This window comes from Acartia tonsa, chromosome 7 (assembly GCF_053477335.1).
Source record: "Acartia tonsa isolate MP-2025a chromosome 7, ASM5347733v1, whole genome shotgun sequence".
NCBI classification, from domain to species: Eukaryota; Metazoa; Arthropoda; class Copepoda; order Calanoida; family Acartiidae; genus Acartia; species Acartia tonsa.
This window is the reverse complement of record NC_137266.1, coordinates 39,970,483-39,994,807: the sequence shown is the minus strand read 5'-3', so window position 1 is coordinate 39,994,807 and position 24,325 is coordinate 39,970,483. Positions and strand designations below refer to the sequence as shown.

At 32.6% G+C, this 24,325-nt stretch overlaps 3 protein-coding genes across 9 annotated transcripts in view; all 3 read left to right on the top strand.

Moving 5' to 3' along the window:
- The window catches only part of LOC145323733 (interleukin enhancer-binding factor 3-like), a 200,880-nt gene extending 195,653 nt beyond the window's left edge, over positions 1-5,227 (top strand). The window contains exons 9-13 of the mRNA XM_080166224.1: positions 142-220; positions 503-591; positions 1,074-1,260; positions 2,330-2,514; positions 2,857-5,227. Coding sequence (XP_080022350.1) covers positions 142-220; positions 503-591; positions 1,074-1,260; positions 2,330-2,514; positions 2,857-2,997 — 681 coding nt within the window. The 3' untranslated portion in view covers positions 2,998-5,227. The remainder of the gene's footprint in view (positions 1-141; positions 221-502; positions 592-1,073; positions 1,261-2,329; positions 2,515-2,856) is intronic.
- Sgf11 (SAGA associated factor 11kDa) overlaps positions 1-24,325 on the top strand; it is a 229,512-nt gene that overhangs the window by 195,652 nt on the left and 9,535 nt on the right. For all 7 annotated transcript variants that reach the window (XM_080166233.1, XM_080166230.1, XM_080166228.1 and 4 more), the window contains exon 2: positions 22,961-23,033. In XM_080166233.1, the coding sequence (XP_080022359.1) occupies positions 22,983-23,033 (51 nt within the window). In that variant the 5' untranslated portion in view covers positions 22,961-22,982. The remainder of the gene's footprint in view (positions 1-22,960; positions 23,034-24,325) is intronic.
- On the top strand, positions 9,159-22,963 carry LOC145323732 (N-acetylgalactosaminyltransferase 6-like). Its single transcript, XM_080166223.1, has 18 exons — positions 9,159-9,466; positions 9,940-10,033; positions 10,603-10,652; positions 11,220-11,286; positions 11,697-11,865; positions 12,783-12,890; positions 13,094-13,182; positions 13,938-14,055; positions 14,318-14,393; positions 14,504-14,558; positions 15,122-15,210; positions 15,539-15,676; positions 16,333-16,455; positions 17,148-17,300; positions 17,719-17,851; positions 18,578-18,708; positions 19,292-19,346; positions 20,491-22,963. The coding sequence occupies exons 1-18, from the start codon at positions 9,351-9,353 to the stop codon at positions 20,602-20,604; spliced, it is 1,878 nt and encodes a 625-aa protein (XP_080022349.1). The 5' UTR covers positions 9,159-9,350; the 3' UTR covers positions 20,605-22,963.

The window sequence follows — 24,325 nt, the reverse complement described above, 5'->3', positions numbered from 1 at the left end:
ATAACTTATCAAAAGCTACTGTAAAATATGACGAAACCCGCAACTTCGTTTTCTTTCCATGATCCGGCATATAAAGTAAATGTCTTGTAAATATAGCAAAGCTTCTATATCAAATAATTCAAAAATATTTGAAATAAACAGGAGAATGATCTTTTCCTTGTGACGGTAACTCTGACATGCACCAAACTTAGACAGAATCTGCCTAAAGAAGAAAATGGAGGTAAATATGAGATTTTATTACTCTCCTGGTAAAAAAGTAACCGGATGTCTGTTTGTCTAATGTCTATAGCTTAAGATTTTATTAACTGCTGGACGGATATGGTTCTCCTATGTAATAGTGAAGCACTTTATAGATCTAGGGAAGGTTTATAACTAATATGGGGGAGGGTATTTTCTTTCTACCAAGAGAAGTAGCAAAACATGACTTTTCACTATGTGTGAGAATATGTTCTAATACCAGCGAAAATGGAAAATATATTATTATAAATTTTTATTTTTTCAGATGCAGCGCCAGAAGACGAGGCAAAGAAGGATGATGTGGAGAACAAAAAAGAAAATATTGAACCAGATCCACATGATATGTTACCTAAGGTTAGACAGAATCACAATATTTATTTATTGCATCGTATTACGGACAGCTTTCCGCGGATATCAATGTGAAAAATCATAAGATAAAAAACAGTTTATTAGCCCTGATGGGCGGAAGGCTCGAGTTATAAAAAACTGGTTTCAATTTTGTGGTTTTTATTTTAATTTTCGTGGAAAATCTACATGAATTTTCAGTATGGCTGAGAATTGGTTCTTATCAAACGGATATTTTTCGGTTTCTAAGCCGTACTGGAAATACTGACATGTTAATAAGACAAAATGAAAAGAATCTGTCAAAAAAGAACGTATGATTGGCCTATGAAACAGAGATGTATGATTGGCCTATGAAGCAGAGAATCTATTCATCTTTACTCAATAATTCACTGTGTCCGTCAGTCTGTATGACTTCTCCTTTCATGTATTTATGGCCGTTTCTAGGAATATATGTTGTCATTCTTAAATTGTTCAAAATATATTTTTTTTAGGAAAAATGTTTGAATGCATTAGCCGAGCTTCGTCGTGCCAAGTGGTTCAGCACAATGGCGGTGCCCCTAGAGTCCTGCGTAGAGTCAATCCGCATTTACCGCGAAATTTGCCGCCGCATCGAGGCTTGGAAGCCGCTTACGCCGTGGGCGGTCGAGCTGCTCGTTGAGCGGACTGTTTCTACCACAGGAAACATTCTTAGTCATAATTAAAGGAGATGTGTATGTGTGTGTGTGTGTAGCCATTGTTTAGCGATAAAGATTTTAAAAGATATATTGATATTAAAACCAGAGATTCCTTCATAATGCATATTTGTGTAGTTCAGACCTAATTAAAGCATTTGATGCCAGCTATTTTGTTTTCAAGAAAGAGATGGAAGGACAAGTTCTAACAATATTATGGTTTATTATGTAGAAAGGAACTCTACTATACAAATAAAAAAGCATCGACATACCGCATAATTCGCTCATTGTTCACTTAAGTTTTCTTTATCAGCAGGGGGGGTGAACAAAAGAGGACTATCCACGAGCAAGAGCAAGTGATTCTAAGCATCTTCCAGCATTGACCCATAGTATTTTTTTTAGTAAATATACTAGGTTTATGTTACAGTTTAATATTTGCTTTATCGACTAAAAAGTTAGGTTTCACCATGGTTTTATATGAAAAAAACTTTGAAATGTAAAGCAATTTTTAAAGCAATATCATCAAATGCTTTGTTGAGTTCAAAGGACAAAATAAAATAATACTGCAGAAAAGCATCAAATGTTGTAAATTGCAAAGTAACTTAAAGCAATATCATCAAATGCTTTGTTGAGTTCAAAGGACAAAATTAAATAATACTGCAGAAAAGCATCAAATGTTGTAAATTGCAAAAGTAAATTAAACTGTTTTCAAGTTACCAACCCTTTTTTTTTAAATATACATTTTTAATCGCAATAATATACTTTTGTGTCAAAGCTTTTAAACAACAGTTTAAACTCATCAAAACATCCGATGATATTGCACCAAACAATGCTTAACATTTCAAAGTTTTTTTCATATAAAACCATGGTGAAACCTAACTTTTTAGTGGATAAAGCAAATATTAAACAGAAACCTAGTATATTTATGATGCTTAGAATCACTTGCTCTTGTTCGTGGATCCTCTTTTGGTTAGTGATCCGAATAAAAAAAAATTTAATCTTAAAATCTGTTAAATATTCCTTAAAATGAATTTCTGGGAATTCTAAAGCTAAGAATGTGCATGTGCAACCTACAGAGATGCCACTGTCGCCCAGCATGGCCTTCAGTCGAGTCTTGGAGGCTGTCTCCTGCGGTGTGCTGGGTCCTGACGGTCCTGGCCTCAAGGATCCATGTGAGCGCGAGGACATTGACGTGGTCAGTGACCTTGACAATCAACAGAGAGAGGATCTTATGGCGTCCGCCCAGGATTTCATCAGAAAGGTAAGCAGTGAGATTACCTCCAATCGATACTGGACCACTTTTTATATCATTTTTTCACTCCCATCCCTCATTACTTTGTAATCATAATTTTATGAGTTTGTGTGATTCTTCTTTTCAGGAAAGTTTCGCAAATGTTAATAACTTTTTATTCGGGTTCGGGAAAACTAAATGGTTCCATTATGGGTCCCCTTCTCTGTATAAAAATGACATAGGAGCTGGTTGTCTGTCGGATTGTTAATAGCCCAGTCTAATAGACTATCATAAAGACAGACATACAATTGTCAGGGTAAAATAGAACTTTTGTTTGTAAGTCTATGAATTTGAAGAAATAAAAATATTCAGGTTCATTTCCGCAAAATCTACGAAATTCTCGACCTGCCCAAACCGGAATACAAGAAAAAGAAGGGTGCAAAGGAGGGGGGCGAAGGCGCCGAGCCAGCAGTCAAGAAAATCAAGACAGAAGATGATGTCAAAATGGAATAAATTTTCTTTGCATTGACCTATCTCTATATTAAAAAAATTTAGGGAGTAGGATTACAATATGTAATAGTTATGTTAGGGCGTAAATTAAAGTTGTCAGGGGTGGCATCAAATTATCAATATAGTATGTCCATTTTTTGTGTATTTTTATGGGATTTGTTTTTGTCCAGGCTTCTAAATAGAAATTAAACAGTGCAATGTGAAATGAATTTGAACAAGATAATTTTAACAAAGCTACTAAAACACCTGCCAATAAGGTATAAAAGGAGGGGGAGGCATTTTGTGTAAAATGATATGGCAAAATTTTTGTGATTTTCTGTTTTTTTTTATCCGCAAAAAATGGTCCAAAAAATAAATTGTTGTTAGTTTTCAGGCTTAAAAATAGTAGAAGAACGACAATATCACAAAATATGTGTTTTGTGTATTTCGTAATGAAAAGAACTAGAGACAATTTTTTTTAAGTTAACATAAATTTTTATCGTTCTACTACTGTTTTTAACTTAAAACTCACAACCTTAGCGCAACCTCCTTCCTTTATTTTTTTTAATGTGTAAAAACTCTCTGCCCCCCCCCCCCCCTCCCTTCACTTTTGCAAAGCATTTTCAATTGTTTAAAATAAAAAAAGTTCATTACACGTATACAAAACGTAAAGTGTTGAAACAATAAAATATACAACTTTTGAAAACACTTGTTCAGTTTCAGTTCATTAATAGAAAGTAGTTAAATATAGACTCGCTACATATTATAAAGATATAAAATATTTCTACAATATTTTAAATTTTTAGAATTAAGAATTTTTAATTTTGTCCTCATTTAATTTTTTAAGTATCGGTGGTTGGATATGCAAAAGCAAATCTTAACATTTTATTAAAAATGTACTTATTTCGCCCCTCTTTTTTAAATAATATTTCCAGTGCGATTTTGATTACTATTATTAATATAGGTATAAAAAAACTTAATGTTATTATCTTACTCATAATAATTATAAAAATGTGAACCCTAACATTAATTTGGAGTTAATCTTCCAGTTTTTTTTTGCATTTTTGTTCTCAAATCATTTTGTGTTCTTTTCATTTTTTCATTTATGCTTAATTAATAAAAATAGGGAATCGTTTTATAAAACATGATCCATTATTTAGAATTACCAATGCTTTATAAAAAGCACATTTATTAACCTTTTTTGCTGAAAATTTTTTGTTTTTAATCTTAATCGATCTTATTTTTTTTTTGTGGAAGTAAAATCAATACAAATTAAATAGATTATCTTTAAGGGCTCAATTTTAGAATTTTGTTTAATAAAAACTTATTTAAGTTTTTCCTTCTTAAAAATCTGGTTGTTAAACTATAAACCATTTTTGTAAAATTAACATTAAAACACTTATTTGTAAATTAATATGCATATTTACAAAAAAAATAGAGAAATTGTTAATTGTTTGTTTGTGAAAGTTGAATGAATATTACTGATGTGATTATGTGTTAAAACTTGGATCTTGACTGATACCATGGCAGGCGCTACAGGTAAAGTTTTCACTGAACAAATAGTAGAACAGGACAGAAAAGATTTTTGAATAATTATCTCAACGGTTTTAGACACCCTTATTTCTTATTTCTGTCTTATTCTATTAGTTGTGAAATGAAACTTTGTTCCAACTCCAGTATCCTCCTGGAGGGTGCAGGTATCCTGTGGCCGCCAGGTAAACTCCTGGAGGGTGCAGGTGTCCTGTGGCCTCCAGGTAACCTCCTGGAGGGTGCAGGTGTCCTGTGGCCTCCAGGTAACCTCCTGGAGGGTGCAGGTGTCCCGTGGTCGCCAGGTAACCTCCTGGAGGATGCAGGTGTCCTGTGGCCGCCAGGTAACCTCCTGGAGGATGCAGGTGTCCTGTGGCCTCCAGGTAACCTCCTGGAGGGTGCAGGTATCCTGTGGCCGCCAGGTAACCTCCTGGAGGGTGCAGGTGTCCTGTGGCCGCCAGGTAACCTCCTGGAGGGTGTAGGTGTCCTGTGGCCGCCAGGTAACCTCCTGGAGGATGCAGGTGTCCTCTGGTCGCCAGGTAACCTCCTGGAGGATGCAGGTGTCATGTGACCGCCAGGTAACGTCCTGGAGGGTGCAGGTGTAGCAAGATCAATGTCTGTCTTTTTGTCGATTTACTTTTTTTCTTAAAATATATCCATTAGCTGGAAAGAATAACTTTTGCTTGTTTATGTTTGTTTTAGACATAATTACATATTTGAGTTGTTTTTTGTTTTGTTTTGTTTTTTTGTTGTGTTAGTATTTTATTTAAAGCGCACCTACTCTGTTAACATATTATATGTGTGTATGTTCGTACGTCAGTAGCCGCAAAAGGGGAGTTGAATGATTAGAACTTTTGTGCTTCGCTTCTTTCAGGGGTGTATATTCTGCACAAGATTTTTTTTTCCCCGGCTACAAAAATTTTTATTTTTTCCCCCCCTAGTTTTTTCTCACCAAGTAGGGGGGGGGGGGGTAATGGAAAAATATTTAAAGAACTCTATATTTTATTTATTTTTTCCCTCCTACCACACATTTTTTTTATTTTTTTTCACCAGGGAGGGGGGGTGGGGAATGGAAAACATGTTTTCAGTTTTCTTAATTTTTACATTTTGTTCCCCTCCAACCATGTAGAATATACACCCCTGGCTTCTTTTGGTGCGGTTATCCTTTTTATTTGCCAGTTAATTGTTGCTGTGTTACTTATGGACCCAAGCTATTCTACAAGAATTAGTGTTATTTAGTTATGCTATTTTTGCGTGAGTATGCACATAAGTTAGAGAGACCATTCAAACACTAAAATAAGACACAGTGGAACGTTTATATAGTGGGATAAATAGAGAACACCCCCCTAGCTCTTGTGCTATTACTCAGGGAGGGAGGAGACATTGGGCTGTTTATTACCCTAAGTAAGTTATACAATAACGTTATCCTTTGGTACTTTTATTAAAGTTTGATTGGTTGGTTCATTGAGTTAAGTGTCCATACGTTTCAACTACTAATTGTAATCTACGTAAGGGGTAATTTTTTTGTAGTATCAATGGGGATGTACATCAATTTATAGGCCTTTGTCTTATCCCCTTAGATCCCTGGCTAATACTAATAGTATCTAAGGGGTGTAAGGAAAGTAAATGTTTTTTTTTTTAAGTCACGGAGGATAAGCATAATTTAACTATGCAATGTTGGCTTTCCCCTTTATGTACTAGCCCCCAAAGGCAGAATTTTAAATTCGGAATGTTGTAAGGTCTAATGTTCTATTTCAATTATGTATCACTGAATAAGCCTTAAAATCCTGATTATAAGAGGAAAAATGTTTGTTTATAAATATTTGGATTATAACAATTCTTATTTGGTTTCACTTTTTAGGAAAGCTTGATTAAGTTTTAATCAAGTTTTGATCAGGTCTTTTTCATCAATTTGGAAGATGATGTGGATCATCCTTAAAAAAATTGTCTAAAAATATATTATCCCCCCCCTTCATCAAAAAAGTTTGTTTTAAAATGTATTAGGTTGACAAAAAAGGCACTATAATGATTGTTGTTTTCTATTAACTCTAAAGAGGGTCGTTTTAAAAGGTTCAAAAAATCTTCAAAACAACAAAATGTTAGGAAACAGAAAAGAAAATCTGCCAAGACGAAAAATTAACATCAGAACTTATTCACCGATTTTATTTGTATTATTTCAGATTTATAAAAATGTACTTTTAAGATTATAATGATATATTTATTCAAGGCAGAGAAAATAAAATGGACTATTAGCATCACTGCTCTAAGTAATTTATTGTTGTTTTTATTTTCTTCTACAACACTGCGTAATGTCAAACTCTTCTTCTGTTTTGCTAACAGCAAGATGTAAGGGTTAGTGCCTTTGCGAATGAAAGGATCTAAACAAAGGTTATACAATCAAAAGGGTTGGGATGGAAAAGAAATGCGACAAACTAGTTTATGACTAAGGCTAATATGAATCATAATACTGAAAGTGATTTTAAACTTATTAGGTAGTTATGCACAATCACATAGATTTGATAAGTTGAAATTTCCCTCCTCTTATACAAGTTCTAGAAGTAAGTAGTAAATTTAAACTTTCAAATACCCCGAATTACCCCTAATCAAGTCATTGAAGCATTTAAGGATTTAAAAGATAAAAAAAAGTTGTGATTATATGGATCTTTCATCCCATTTCATGAAAAACATCATAGAATTAATCTCTTCTCCCCTTTGTCATATTTTTAATAGATCTCTAGCAACAGGAATAGTACCCCAAAAATTAAAAATTTCTAAGGTACACCCTGTCTTTAAAAGTGGCTCTCTAGATGAAACAAATAATTATAGGCCTATCTCTTTAATTTCTCTCTTTGGTAAATTACTAGAAAAAATTGTATGTAATCATCTCAGTAGTTTTTTATTGTCTAATAACATAATAGACAAAAACCAATTTGGATTTCAAAAAAACCACTCAACAATCCATCCCATGATTCATTTACTTAATAAAATCACTGAGGCTATTAATAATAAGGAGTTTACCATTGGAATATTTTGTGATTTAACCAAAGCATTTGACATGGTTCCAATAAGATTGTTATTAAATAAATTAAGCAAAATAGGTATTAATGGAAACATTTTAACATGGTTCAAAAACTACTTGACTGAACGTCAACAATTTGTTCAAATAGGCCAAGACAAATCTTCCTTACTCATAGTTGATAGTGGTGTACCGCAAGGAAGTATTTTAGGCCCTATATTATTCTTGATCTTCTTTAATGATCTTCCAAGATCAACTTTACTATCTATGTTATTATTCTGTGATGACACAACTATCCTAGCTTCAGGAAAAAATCTTAATGATCTTGTCAATTTTGTAAATATTGAACTTCGAAAAATTTCTCAATGGTTTCGGGCTAATGGAATGTCTTTACATCCAGTTAAAACTAAATTTACTATTTTTCACACCCAAGGACAAAATATACCCTGGGACGATATCAACCTAGTTATAGATGAAAATGATCCTAATTGTTCAAATTACAATGATGCTCTAGTTAAAAAACTTGATTATGTTAATAATTCTAGTGATATTCCTGCCATTAAATTTCTTGGTATTTACTTTGATCCTAATTTAAATTTTAAATATCACATTGAACAATTGAGTCTAAAGCTCTCAAAAGCATTATTTATTCTTAGAAGATCAAAAAATATACTTGATAAAACATCAATGATTTCTTTATATCACTCACTTTTTCATAGCCATCTTGTATATGGAATTCTCATTTATTCTACTGCTGCCTCTGCCAACTTAAAACCAATTATAACTAAGCAAAAGATGGCCATTAGATGTATCATGAACTCTAAGTATAATGCTCACACTTCTCCATTGTTTAAAAGACTAAATATTTTACCATTTGATTTGCTTGTCAAATATTTTCAATTACAATTTATGCATAGTTACAAAATTAATAATTTACCAAGATCTTTTTTGAACACTTGGGAAACTAATGAAGAATTTAATGATAATTATCAATTAAGAAACAATCTTGATTTTAGAATTCCTAGATTTAGAATTGGGCTTTTAAAAAGATTGCCATACTGTAATTTTCCTATAATTTGGAATGATTTTGATTGCCAAATTATCAAAAATTTAGCCAGTAAAATTCAATTTAAAAATAAACTTAAAGTACATCTAATTGATTCTATTAATATTGAATGTTCAAGACTACTCTGCCCTGTATGCCATCTAAACCTTTAAAAATTTAATGTTTTTTTATTTTTTTCTTCATTTTTCATTTTTTTCTTTCAACTGAAAGGTTTTCAGTACTAAACTTTTTTTTCTTTTTTTAAAATACACAATTCAAGTGTATAAAGGGGGGAACTACAAAGCTGCACGCGGGAAAACGGGACCTGATATAAATGTACATATGTACATTTTTCTTGCTTCAGAAACCATAGAAGTTGCCTTTTTTTCAACAGCTAGAGACAACACCGCTCACGCGACATCTTAGCTGCCAATGTAACTGCAGAAGCAACACAAATATGATATTCTATAATTATAAATATACTTATGCTTATTTTATCGTATATTATTTTATTGTCTTTTTTTTTATATTGGAAAATAAATCTACTACTACTACTACTAAGGATTGATTTGGAGAGGGGGGGAGGGGAAATTTCAGGGGGTTGCTCCCCACTTCCAATCCCATGACTAGAAAAAATCTTCTAAAGAACCATATGAAGTTTCCCTGAATAGGAGAACTCTATTAGTCTTATTCGTTCTTGATATGTCATAAGAGACGGACGCAAAATCTTCCTTTTTTGTACCAAAACGAGAGGCGTTAAATATTTATATTCTCTATGCTGGCAGAACAATGATACCAAAAAGAAAGCTCCGCACAGTTGCACAGTACACAATCATCCTTGTTCTACTCTCATTTGGTCTCTACACATTCAATAAATTTTCACCAAATTCTCATAGGTTTAGTAGGTATGTATGCTTCTAGCAAATTAATGGGGATAATTCCATGAGAGACATTCAACGAGTTTAGTAAACTAAACCTAGTACTAAACTCGTAAACTACTTTGAACAGTAAAATTTTTCTTATAAGAATTAGTCTAAATTAGTACCTACCTTCATTTGCTAGGACAAATTACATAATAAAAAGTACCACTAAAATGAATATCATGCTGACTGAATTAAAATAAAACATGTACCTACCTAAAAGTTTCATATACAATACTTGATATAAAACAATAATTAATTAGGATTGTTTTTTAATATACCTAGTAACGTTAACGTTATTTTTATGCTTGTTTCATACCATTTTTCATTGGATGTAAATTTTTAAACGCCAGAAATTAATTTCTATCTAATTTGTTTTATGAGGTTTCAATGCCACGTCTGTAGACGAAAGGACAGAAATCCTTAAGTTTTCAAGAAAAAATCTTATTTACATTTAGTTTGAAAGAAAAACTGGAGAGAAAAGAAGACTTGGTGGCAAGCTATTTAAATTCTAATAATGCACAACAAACAGTACCTAAGGTTTTAAACAAGGTAATTTTAATCGTCCTAGGAATCCTTAATTTGAATACCAGAAAAATAGAATGTTTTTTAAAATGTCTAAAATCATAATCTGAAGTGTTGTATACTTCTATATTTTACTCCTTATAGTTATAGGAATCTTTATTCAAGTATTGATAGTTGAAGTTCTTTATAACACTACTAGCGGCTTCGCCCCTAGCCGCTAGGGGCTTTGCCCAAAGAGGTAATTAAAGAAAAAAGAAATAATTACCTCTGGAGATGCCTCAACAAATTTTTAAAAATTAAAAAAAAAAATTGAGGGGGGATTTTTTTCATTTTGGGGGGTTGGGGGTGTCCCAACCCCCAAGAAAATTGCCTTAAACCACCACAGGACCAGTAGGTATATTTCCTGAAAAGTAGAATCCGATCGGTTCAGTGGTTACCGAGATCTTAAGGGACGGACAGACAGAGAGACAGACAGACGGACGGACAGACATCATTCTACTTTGTATTATAGATTACAAACCTTAAACACAATCTACAAAGAAAGATAAAATTAAATAGCTACCTAGATAAATATATCATTGAATATTTTTGCTTAGAATGTTGGAATCGAGAATATACAAGCAGACGAAAAAGAAGATCCAAATAGGTACCTACAATTTTTTATAGTAGATCAGCTACCTACTCTATAAATAGGGGGTGAACGTAAGTCAAAGCGACAGATATCCGTCTTCAGTTATTTCAGTGTTTCACATTTTTACCAAATATAAGTTGCTTTGAAATTAAACAAATAAAAATGTCATAGGTATTTATTGTTTAATATCTAGGTATATATTATTTATATGTTTGAATATGCCTATTCAAACATATTACTTGCTAAATATCGAAATTGTTGCTGGCTTACAAACATAAGGATATGTATTAGGATACCTGTTATTTTTACATCTTTATAGTCGCGAAGCTACTCTAATTAATTTGTCCGACCATCCAGTCCGTAATGCTATGTTGGAGATGTGTTTTTTTTCTCGGTTGCTATTTAAGATAGAATGCTGTTGAAAGATACACATTACCTATCTGAGCATCCAGTATTCAACTTAATGTAGGTCCGGCAATAAAGACATTTACCTATATATGCAAAGGTTTCAGATTTTCTATTATCTTTTCCTCTTTTTATGACCACTAAGGACCAGTAATATATCTATCTTTTTTTATTTAGTATAAAAGACTGGCATGATTATGTAAAGATTAATGAAGACAAGCAAAGAGTTGGACCTGGAGAACAGGTATTGAAGTCCCCTTATGTAGATTACAATTAGTGGTTGAAACGTTTGGACACTCAATATAATGAACAAACTAATCAATATTCAATTAAGTACCCAAAGTTGTTAAGCCAACGAATAAGAAGACGATATTTTAAAAGTTTGAGGACTCGTGTAATAAACAGCCAAATGTTCCCTGTATCCCTGGTTAGATATAATTTTCCTGTTTAATTGATTGATTGATGAGAGCTACTCATTATTACCTCACCCTCGCCGAGTATGGCATGTTTCCCAAATTAAGTCACCGTAATGAATGACGCTCACCGCAGAGGAGCTTGGGATAAGAGTAGAACTGATATCATGTACTTGACTATTGAGTATCCAAACTTACTCAATAATCCCCTTTCATAAATCATTATAATATTAAATTACAGGGCAAAGCAGTTGTGATATCGGAGGCCGACGAGCGGGAACATAATGACCTCTTCCGGGCAAACGGGTTCAGCGGGTACGCGAGTGACCGCATATCGGTCAACCGGTCAGTGCCCGATATGCGGCACAAGGGCTGTGCGTCCAAAATGTATCGCAGTGTACTACCTACAGGCAGGACAAATAGAGTTGTTAAATAAAATAGATTTAATCCTGTTGGATGTATTCCTAGCCACAAAGGGACTTAGTGATACTTCCACTTTTTATTAGCGCATGTCTCTGCATTACCATGTTAGATTTTGTTAATGAGTAGAAAAATCTTTTACAGATTTAAAAAAAAAGACTTTAAAAGGGGGGAGGAGGATGTGCAACTTTTTAAAACCATGTAAAACGTGCATGATCTCAGCCCGTAAAAGAGTTATAGCTCTAAAATTCTGCACAGCAGTTGCTTTTGTGGTGAACAATATGGAACTTTAAAGAAACGGCGGCGGAACCGCCGAAAACCGACGTTTTCCGCCGAATTTTTTTGCCCTTTCTCGCTATTTAGACACTTGTAAGATTTTACACTTTTACACATGTTTGAAATACTACAAGTGTCACGTGAAAATATAAGGAAAATTTTTATGAGAAAAAAGTTTATCTCAGATGATTGAGATCTGTCTAATTTGGCGAAAAAAGGCAATAAATTCGGCGGGAACCAGCGGTTTTCGGCGGGAGCGGCGGTTCCGCCGCCGTTTCTTCACAGTTCCATATTGTTCTCCACAAAAGCAAATGCTGTGCCGAATTTTAGAGTCATAACTCTTTTATGGGCTGAGATCATGCACGTTTTACTTTTGGTTTTAAAAAGTGACACATCCTCCTCCCCCCTTTATAAGACATATCTTACCTATCATATTTTGTAATTTACATGCAATATTTACACAAAATAATGGATTACTGCTTATAAATTTTATCTAAACAATTTGATAAATATCAATTAATACAAAAAATTGTGCCTTATAAAATTATAATAGCTTGTAATTGATGTAAGTACTATGTAGGGAAAAATTGTCCTTGTTAAAACCAAAAATTCTATTTCCGATATTAAATAGTTTCCGTTGTGATTCCCTTCTTTAACGAGCACTGGTCTACCCTGCTAAGGACATTTCACAGTGTACTCAATAGATCTCCGGAAAAGCTTATAAAAGAAATTATATTAGGTAGGTATTTATTTTTGTTTTGGAAGATTATTTTTTGTAATAAAAAAATATTCAATTAAAGTTTAGACGATTTTCTTTCTTGTGGATTTTTTTTTGGATAAAAGAAGCTGCTATTCCTTTTGCTTGTTAGGTTTAATTTTAAACTTTACTGTACAGACAGACACACATATAGGTACTTTACTTAATATTAATACTTTGTTTAGTTGATGATGCTAGTACCAAAGATTTTCTCGGGCAGCAGCTAGACGATTATGTCAGCAAGTTTGATAAACTTAAGATTGTCAGATGTAAGGTAAGACTTTGGTATTATCCTCTTAGAAATTTTGTTTTCAATTTTTAAAATTTGAGTACCCCCCCGACAGCGACCTATGAACTCTGGCCGCAGCGCTCGGCCCCCTAGCCTGCCTAGCCGCAGCGCTCGGCCCCCTTCCCTGCCTAGCCGCAGCGCTCGGCTCCCTAGCCTAAAACCTAACCTAACCTAAAATAGTTGTTCGTCGTTGTTGGGGGGTGCGGGGGGGGGGGGGTGGGCGTGTGGGTGTGTGGGTACTCAAATTTTCAAAATACAAAAAAAATCTCTAAGAGGATAACGCCGAAAAAACTAGTAAAATGGGTGGGAGGGGTAAAAATGAGTAAAATAAAGAGTAATGAAAATATTTTTTCCCCTCCCTTCCGCCGCCTCATTGGGGTAAAAACTATGGGAGGGGGGGATTAAATTATATTTTGCAGCCGGGGGAAAAAATTATTCTAATCTTATGGTTTATATTTACTCCTTTATGCTTTTCATTGGAGCATTGTCTTGGTCTGAACTTTTTTTTACCAGGGAAAGAGGGGACTTTGGATTGTAAAAAAGTTTTATAAAAACGTGGTCTCTATTGTTGGATTGAAAACTTTGAGAGTAATTTTGTTTAATCTTAATTGGGGATATACATTAATTTATCGCTTATTGTCTGTGAATTCTTTCCATTTTTAAAAGAATATTTTTAAAAAATAACTAAATAATTCTAATTAGAACAACGGTCTCTGAGATAAAATAGTATTCTTTTCTAGGAAAGATCAGGCCTGATCACGGCAAGATTAGCAGGAGCTAAGGTGGCCACGGCTGACGTCATTATCTTCCTGGATTCTCACACAGAGGCCAATGTCAACTGGCTGCCTCCTTTGCTAGGTATGTTTCCTTGTTTTTATTCCGTCCGTTTTTAGATAGATGGCTGAATTTTGTTGCGTAAATTCCTGTATTGCCGAGCATTCAGAACGTTATTTACATTTCATGCAGGGGTTATCTTCTGCACAGGATTCATTTCCCTCCCTCTCCCAAAATAGTAGATTGTGATTTTTAGTCTTTAGTTACAATTTTTCAACATATCCCACTGAACTCCTTGATGGTATTAATAGAAGTTTTTATGAAATTAATTCTTATTTTTCTTTAGATCCCATTGCTAAAGACTACAAAACAGCTGTGTGTCCATTCATTGATGTTATAGATTTCAACAATTTTCAATACAGGTATGAAAAAATTCCGTTAATTCAAAAAATTAGCTGCATGCTATGATATGATATGATTTGATAAAATAAAATGCGTATATATTCATTAAAAACAAACATGATTTTTGCAGGGCACAAGACGAAGGTGCTAGAGGAGCTTTTGATTGGCAACTTTATTATAAAAGGAAAATATCATATTTTAAACAAATTAATATTCGCGGAAAACTGTCTAAAATACGATGCGATAAATAACTATTATTATTTCATGGCGCAGTAGCTAGCTACTCAATACTTTAGTTTGTAATTATGAGTCCTTCTTACTCTAAACCTGTAAGGTTGAGATCTTATTGAGCAGGCCTTAAGTTTTGAAATATGCTCTTTTTATTAGTATGCATCTAGCATTTTTGATTAATAATATTTTTTATTTCTGACTATTTACAATTAACTGACAATATTTTCTTTAAATTTTCTTAAATAAACAAGGAAGTTGTAGTACATTTACATAAATATGAAACACGATCAGACAGAAAATATTACATAGCAACTAGGGACTTCCAAGCTTTTTGTTTTGATGGGGGTAAAATGAGCGGTTTCAAATGTTTGAAGGGGGTAGTCGGAGGTACTTTTAAGAATTTTTGGAGAGGGTATAATGAGGCTTTTCAAAGTTTAAGTCGTCTATGATAGTTACTAAAATCTAAACAACAAAAAATCTTTAAGAATATAAAAAATTATATTTTGAAATAAAAAGGTTGCCATTACTACCCGAAGATAAGAAGCATCCCACAGAACCTTTTAATTCTCCTGTCATGGCGGGTGGTCTTTTTGCCATCAGCGCTAAGTAAGTTAAATATTTTTGAAAGCCCCGCCTTTTAATATACCTAATTTTAGTTTGGTAATATTATGAATAAGGCTTCTTAATTGTCTTGTTTATATGATATTAGTACGTCGTCTGTAAGTCATTTAGCAAATTTTTATGAAAATATTTTAACAGAAAAAGAAAGGGATATTTTACCAAAAAAAATAATTTTGTCGTCAACTAGCGAAATTATTACTTATTTGTTTTGTATTTTTACACATGTTAGAAATATAAGTGCCTTAAATTTTCCAGTTTGTGTCTTTTTCTTCTTAGCTTCAAGTAAAAAACATCTGACGTTTATTTTTTTTAGGTTCTTCTGGGAACTAGGGGGTTACGACCCGGGACTGCAAATTTGGGGCGGGGAGCAGTATGAGCTGAGCTTCAAAATCTGGCAGTGTGGGGGGAGGCTGGTAGACGCCCCCTGCTCCAGAGTTGGACATATTTACAGGTATGATTGTATTTTAGTAGCGCAACTACACTTTAAAATAAAATATAACTTGGCCAAAGGTTAGAAATCTATTATTTGAACATGAACTGATATGAATTGTCTAAACTTTTTTTTGTGCTGTATGCCTAATGAATGGATGCGTGGATTTATGACAGGGGGAAAATTGTCGTCAATTTAGGTGGCTAACATGGACATCATTTATTGGTCAGTTCAAACATCCAGTAAGAGGGTAGGGAATGGGGTTAAAGGTGGTGTATGGGGCGTTATTTTAGCCAGCTGCAAATTTAACTTTTTTAGAGTACAATGTAAATAAATCTGGTGTAAGTACCCAGTAATAATAAATATATTACCGTACGTTATTATTTCTGACTATATTCTTGCGTAATTCTAACAATAAATCTATAAATAAAGATGTATAACCCAGACAACAACCTAGATCCAGTGTTGGGGATCTTTTTCGTCTGCTAGAAAATTGCTTGCTGCTCTGTTGTAGCGACTTGGCTTTGCTTATATTCCCGACGCTATTGGCTGGAATTCAAAGACCCAATTGAAAGTCGACACATCATATCATGGTTATTTAACCCCTTCCCTCTCTATTCTTGTACATTAATTTTCTGAGTTATAAAAGCTTAGTGTATATTTTGCTTATTTTTCAGGAAGTACATGCCATTTTCTGGTGCCGGCAAGGGGGATTACCTGGGTAAAAACTACAAGAGGGTGGCCGAGGTGTGGATGGATGAATACAAAGAATATATTTACAAGAACAGACCTCATTATAGGTAAGGTACCAGCAAGGAGGGAGGGTACATTGAGCAGTTTATTACACTAGCCCCCAAAGTTTTAAGGTAGCGTTTTCTTATTCGATTGCTCAACAACTTTGGGGACTTTTTGATTTTTTTCTTGGTTGGTTTATTAAGTTGAGTGACCAAACGTTTCAACCACTAATTTTAATCTACTGAAGGTGTAATTTTGTGTACCATCATTGGGGATGAACAACAATTTTTCGCCCATTGTCTTATCCCTTTAGATCCATGGGTAGCAGTTTTAGCAGCGAAACTTCTCTATTGTTACAAATATTTGTCTAAGATTTGTTATAGTGTGTCTGATGACATTTTGATTTAAGTAAGACGTACCCATGCATTTTAAGTAATGTTCTTCATCTTTTGTTCTTATTTGAAAGCTAAAAGTTATTTGGGGAATACATTGGTAATTCTAAAGGGGAAAGTGAATTACTCGGCTGTTATATGAGACAGGCCTCTAAAATTTTTTGATAATATTCTACTGGCATTTGAACTATGATTCTATGGTGCCTGGCTGTTCCTGTTCTGTTGTTGTTTATCGTTTGCCTTTTTTTTCAGGCATTCTCAAGTCTGATGTTTGAATTTTAATTTAAAATAATTTGATTTTTGTTTTCTGCTTTGCTACCTATGGATATTATAATATTATATTCATAATTATTTTATTTTTTCAGGGATATTGATGCGGGTGATTTATCCGAACAGAAAGCATTGCGCGAGAAGCTGCAGTGTAAATCATTCAACTGGTTCATGAAGGAGATCCTGTTTGATTTGTACAACCACTATCCCCCGGTTGAACCTTTGGATTTCATTTCTGGAGAATTTAGGTAAATATTTAGAAAAATAATTAAAAAATTAAGAGATAAGTGGAAGTTCTCTTTAGTGTAAGTCTAAGTACTAGATTTGGGTCTTGATGTCTTAGAAGTGGACGGTCTAGCCCTAGTTTTAATGTAGCTGCACTTCTAAAAACAATAAAGAGAAAGTACTTGGGTTTGTCCGTTAAGACGTTAATACGGATAAACTTGAGTCCCCCAATTTAGGAAATCTTAACAAAGTTCCATAGATGGTTTCACTTTTAAGTAAAGGTCTTGGGATTGTTTTAGGGAATTTTCCGAAACAATAAGTATTGTACAAAATCTCACAAAAATGAAAATGAAAAGCTTTGGGAACCCCGTATAGTTTACAGTCTAAAGTCCCCTTGCCAAGTAATATTTTTTTCTAAAATAAATCCGTCAAAAATTGTAGATCCGAGGCCAACCCGAAGTTCTGTGTTGATTCCAAGTTCAAGGGAGCAAATGAAAGAATTGGAATGGATTTGTGCAGCAAAGACTCACCAGGGGCTGGCGGTGAACAACGGTTTGCCCTCACTTGGCATAAGGTAACCTATTAAAAGGGATAAATTATTACTTATTACTTGAAAGTTCTACCAGATTTTCTGTTCTCTAATAAAGTAAAACTAGCAGCAGTCTAAAATAACGAAACCCCAATCCCCACCCTTTACCCCGCCCCCTCCCCTTCTACTGGATGAACGAACTGACTAATAAATAAGTTATCAACCTAAATTGACGACAATTTTTCTCCTGTCATAATATCCACGTATTTTATATCAATCCCTTTACAAAAGCTTTCATAGGTAGTCGAATAGGCTTTTGTTTCGGCTTAGCGTTCTTTCTGCTGTTATGTCTTGCGTTTGATATTTTAGTTAAAAGATGAATGCTTTTCCATATGAACTTGTTAATATACCTACTCAGTTAGGACACCAGATAAAAGTCGAGTAATCAAAGGGAGAATTCTACTGTAAATTACTCTTGTATCAAAAGTTTTAAAACGTTGTTATCTTATTCGTTGGCTCCAAAACTGCGTTAATTAAATTGTGGTCAGTTATTTCCAAACTATTAATGCCCAATCCTTTCAAATAATGATTTTAATCTTTGGTTGGGATAATTTTGTTTATTATCATTGGGTATGTACATTATTTATCGTTAATTGTCATATCCCTTAAGATCCCTGTGTTTTTATGGTGGTATACACATCAAGTTATCTTGTCCGAAACATCTTAGTTGATAGGTACAATAAACATTTATGTGCCTTGATATATGTTCAGGATATCCGACCCGACGCTCGTCGTAAGCAGTGTTGGGACGTTTCTGGTCAGGGACAACAATCCCCCGTCATGTTCTACGCCTGTCATGGTCAGGGGGGCAATCAGAGATGGAGTTATGATCAAGATAATAGGTACTCTATTTTTTATCTATTATTTGGATATTTTTATTTACTTATTCAGTAAAACGGAAGGTGAGATTAAAGTAAGATAGAATTTCTTGAATTATTCAGCTGCTTTTAATAATAGATTTCTAACATTTCTTTTGAAGATTTTTATGACCAATGAATATCTAATCTATATCTTATTTTTCTGTCTTTCTATCTGCCAACTTGTGGAAGAAAATGCGTCAACCGGCTTCCATATAAGATAAGCTTCTGATGAAAATGCGTCAATTGGCTGCCATATAAGATAAGCTTCTGATGAAAATGCGTCAATTGGCTGCCATATAAGATAAGCTTCTGATGAAAATGCGTCAATTGGCTGCCATATAAGATAAGCTTCTGATGAAAATGCGTCAACCGGCTTCCATATAAGATAAGCTTCTGAATGTCTTTAGATGATTCCGTTGTATTTACTCTTTGCTTCCATTTGTTTGATGTTTTCAGTAAATTATTTAATACTTATTAGTTACACTGCTTATGGATATTTTCATCCTTGTACTATTTATAAATACACAGACAGGGAAATGTTTTCTATATAAAATTTATTATTTAGATGGATAGTGCATGGATTTAATCCAAGATGTTTGGACTGTAACCCAGAAACTAAGGTACATCATTTATTTCTTTACAAGCAATATCCTTGAATAATATGTACTGTAACAGGATGTCTGACTGTCTCTATCTCTGTCTCGTTTACTGCTGAACAGATATGGTTCTCCTATACAATGAAACTTTTCATAGCTTCAAGAAAGTTGTTAAACGATTTTGGGGAGGGTAACTCATCCCTAGAAAGAAAAATACCCCATGTAAAAAAATACTCTCCTACCCCCAAAATTTGTATTTACTTGTAATTTTCAAGACTAAAATTGTAAGTTAAGTGAATTATCGAATCTACCTCCTTCCCTTAAGTGCTCTTAGTGGCTTCTATAGCGATATAAGGCCGCTAAACGATAATCACTTTCAATCGAGATATAAAAAAGAACTACACCAAATTTATTGTTACGTTTAAAAGAACGAGTAATCTCACTAAACACTTTGATTATTTAAAGATTTATTTAGGGATAAAATATTTGTGCTCTGGTTTTTTATAACTACTTCGTACTTTGATTGTTCAATTAAATTGCATTCTATTCTAAAATATAATTAAAGATTGCATTACTAAAAAACCAAAAATAATAATAAGCATGAACAATCAAATTTATAACACATAATAATAAAATAACCTATCACTACTAGTGACTTTCACTAAATGACACGTAATACATATGTACAACCAGATCTGGTATAACTAGATTACAGCTGTTTTATGTACAGCTGGTACATTTGTATTTATGGAAATATCACAAAACCTTGAATAAGTTTATAGATTCAATAATCACGGAACTTTCGATTAATATAAATCATTTACAAATGGACATAAAACACAGATTTCTGTCTATAACAGCTTCTTGGGGCGTAAAGTAGCTTAGCACCTTTAAAACATGCTTTATTAGCAAATAGTATTTCAAATGTATTCCTGTCTGAAATATATTGAATCATTTGTGCTTTTTTGACTTAACAAAAGCATTTGACTATGTATAAAGTAAAGTTTTATAATTTGTGAGGGATACATATATAGTTCAGAAAATTTCCTTTCCCCCTTTGTTCAAGTTGCTACAAATAGATTAACAGCATATGCTACCAATAGATTTTACATACATTTATTTTTGAAGATTTTCTTTTGATAATTTCGAAGATTTATATTTTTTCCAGGAATTGTTTGTATCCAAATGTGACCCCAACACAGCAACTCAGAGATGGAAAGTTGAAAATGTAAATACAGAACAGCTCAAACATTGGGAGAATCCCTCGGAAACTATTCATTAGCAAGGTTCAAAAGTCAAAAACTTTTAATTTGCTACGTTCAAAAAGATTAATTTAGTGTATACTAGTTCAAAAAGGTAATGGAATATGGAATTATAAGCTTTTAAGACTTTAGGTAATAAGTCTTAAGTTTATTATCTTTTATTAGAAAACATTTGATAGATAAATAAGCCGGGCATCTTTAAATGTTTTTAGATTTTGAAAACTAAATCTAAATACTAATAAAAATACATAATAGTATAATTACCATACTTTTGATAAAGTTTTACATTTTTGCATTTATGACTTACTAGAGTCAAAGTAACGCATTTATTTTTTGATTCTTTTGGGATAGCGCCATTTACGATTTTTAATATTTTTAGCTACATTGTATAAACAGTAAAACCCTTAAATTTCAAGTAACATTGCAAAAGACAAAAAATAGCTGATTTTTAAATATATTATAGAAATTTCAACAGTGCTTTTATATTAGATATCTTATTATTATTTTAAAAAATGCTATGTTAATTCTTTTAAAAGAAACTATCCCTTTAGGGTAAAAATTTTTTGTTCAAAACCACTTGATCCTCAATAAAAATAAGATTATCTTGAAAATAATAATTTGGAAAAAATCCAGAAATTTGCATTTTTCTAAGCATTTTGCTTACCCATAAAAGTGATAAAGAAATCAAAATTGTTATATAAAATAAATGTACTGTATTGTGAATGAATTTGTTAAAATAGCATTAAACCATTTTGCCTTATCTAGTCTCTATAGTTAATAATAATGCCAGTTTGTTGATTAAATGATTTCGTTTTTATTAGATTTTTTTGTAAGAGTTAACCACATTTAACCACATGAGTTTAGCTTGCCTGATAATTAAATTTTTTTTTAGCTAATGGGCAGACTCTTAAAGATTTTACTACATATTTCATGCGTCTAATATTGCAGCTACATACAAATAATTTTATTTTTTGGTTTTCATGGAAGTACAACCTTTTTCTGTATAGTTCATTTTGGACTATTTTTCACACATTTTTGTTGCTCGTTATGTTCATAAATTGATTTTTCCAATATTTAGAGGCCACAAAAGACAAAAAAGTATTTTTTTAAAGATTTACCATAAGTTTTGTATATTCTGCACTTTTCTTTCACCATATTTAAATTCCATTGATTTAAATACCCAAATAAAAATATTTCTCGCATTCCTTTAAAATCATTTACTGGCTCTTGTTTCAAATGTTATTCAGAGCTTTAAAAAATCAAGTTTTTAGAGAGTTCAAACTTGAAAGATTTTAATTTAACCAGTTAGATGTTTTTGTTATGTTAGACTTTATGCAAAAAAAAAACTTTTTTAGCCTGTATTAGTCCCTGTATCCATTCAAATAATATCTAGGTATACCTATATTATCAGTGAGGAAGGGGACATTGGTCTGTTTATTACACTAGTCCCCAAAGTTTTATAATATTGTTTTCTTATTCGTTGGCTTAATAACTTTCGGAACTTTTATTGATTTTTTTAAAACCATTAATTGTAAGTTATAGAAGGGGTAATTTTGTGTGTCATCATTGGAGATGTGTTAGCCTTTGTCTTATCCCTTTAGATCCCTGTATTGTAAGTAACCATGTATGTATATATGTATCTGTGATAGAAAATAAGATTCCCGTAAAGAAATAACTAGAAGTGATTCATAAGTAGTTGTTTTAATCAAAATATTTTGTAATTTTTCTGATTTGGGCATTTAAAGAAACTTTTAAAAGTTTTATTAGTTTATAAATTGGGGTATTTCGCGTCTTGTGTGTCAAAATAACATTTGTTAACTGGGAACTTTTACAAAAAAGTATCATTTCAATTTGCTCACAAAATAGATTTTAGCACATATGACTAGAATTATCCCCCCTTGCCCCCTCCCGATATTTGTTTATTGGTTTTTACCAATGCATTTGAATTTGTTTTTAACTAAGTAATCAATGTAGTCAATTATAAATATTGTTATTTTCTTGTAGTTTTGGCCTATTTGCCATATATAGTGTGTGATATTATATGTATATGTTTTGTTATTTTCTTAGAAGTTGATATTTTAAGCATTAAAAATATGATTTTTTTTATTTGTGTTTTTATAAAAAAAATTATATTGTTTTCCGAACTTGTTTTACTCACATAAAAAAAAGTATTAATTTGATACTAAAAATCACATAAGTTAGTGTTGATTCTAAAAAAGATTATCAAATGTCATTTTGTGTTTTTATTAGCCTAATTTTTGGTTAAAATACTTTATTTATTCCTATATTCAAAACCTAAAAGTATGATATTTCAACAAAAATGTCGGTAAAAATTTTGTTTTTGTAGATTTTTTTTGTTATGAATTGTTTTTCAGAAATTAGGAAAGCAAGGGGTAAAATGTTGTTGGAAGGGGTCGATTTATCGGCCAAGGTAGCTGGATATCTCAAGGTAAGGTAGATAGTAATGGATTTATAGGCCAAGGTAGCTGGATATCTCAAGGTAAGGTAGATAGTAATGGATTTACAGGCCAAGGTAGCTAGATATCTCAAGGTAAGGTAGATAGTAATGGATTTACAGGCCAAGGTAGCTAGATATCTCAAGGTAAGGTAGATAGTAATGGATTTACAGGCCAAGGTAGCTAGATATCTCAAGGTAAGGTAGATACAGGGTCATTCAAGAGAAATGATTTTTTTAAAAACTTAATTATGCATAGAAAATAAAACAATTATGTAAAATCCTTTATATATTTGGAAAACCTATTATGAGACATTTATGTTTCAAATATTTGAAAATGATTATTTGAACAAATTATGTCCTAAAAACCGGTTTTTCCAAAGGCCTTTTTTTCGAAGATTTATTGATTTAAAGGGTGTGCAAAAAGTACACAAATTTTTAAAATTTAAATTGCTTAGCTTGTGTTAATAGTAGAAAAATGTTGCGCATATCGTTGGAATCGTCATAAGCTCTAATTTTTGAAAATATAAGACCCGTTTTTGTGCTTTTTATAGTTTAGGAGCTACGTTGAAAAATTTGAGAAAAAGGTTGAAAAGTTTTAAGAAATTGGAACATTTTACCTCGTAGCTCCTATACCATGCGTAGCACTGGAAAGGTTTTCATATGTTAAAAAAATAGAGCTTATGACGATTCTAACGATATGCATAACATTTTTCTACTATTAACACAAGCTGCGCAATTTGAATTTCAAAAAGGTGCACATTTTTTTCCAACCTTTAAATCAATAAATCTTCGAAAAAAAGGCCTTTGGAAAAACCGGTTTTTAGGACATAATTTGTTGAAATAATCATTTTCAAATATTTGAAACATAAATGTCTCATAATAGGTTTTCCAGATATATAAAGGATTTTACATAATTCTTTTATTTTCTATGCATAATTATGTTTTTAAAAAAATCATTTCTCTTGAATGACCCTGTAGTAATGGATTTACAGGCCAAGGTAGCTAGATATCTCAAGGTAAGGTAGATAGTAATGGATTTACAGGCCAAGGTAGCTAGATATCTCAAGGTAAGGTAGATAGTAATGGATTTACAGGCCAAGGTAGCTAGATATCTCAAGGTAAGGTAGACAGTAATGGATTTATCGGCCAAGGTAGCTGGATATCTCAAGGTAAGGTAGATAGTAATGGATTTATAGGCCAAGGTAGCTGGATATCTCAAGGTAAGGTAGATAGTAATGGATTTATCGGCCAAGGTAGCTGGATATCTCAAGGTAAGGTAGATA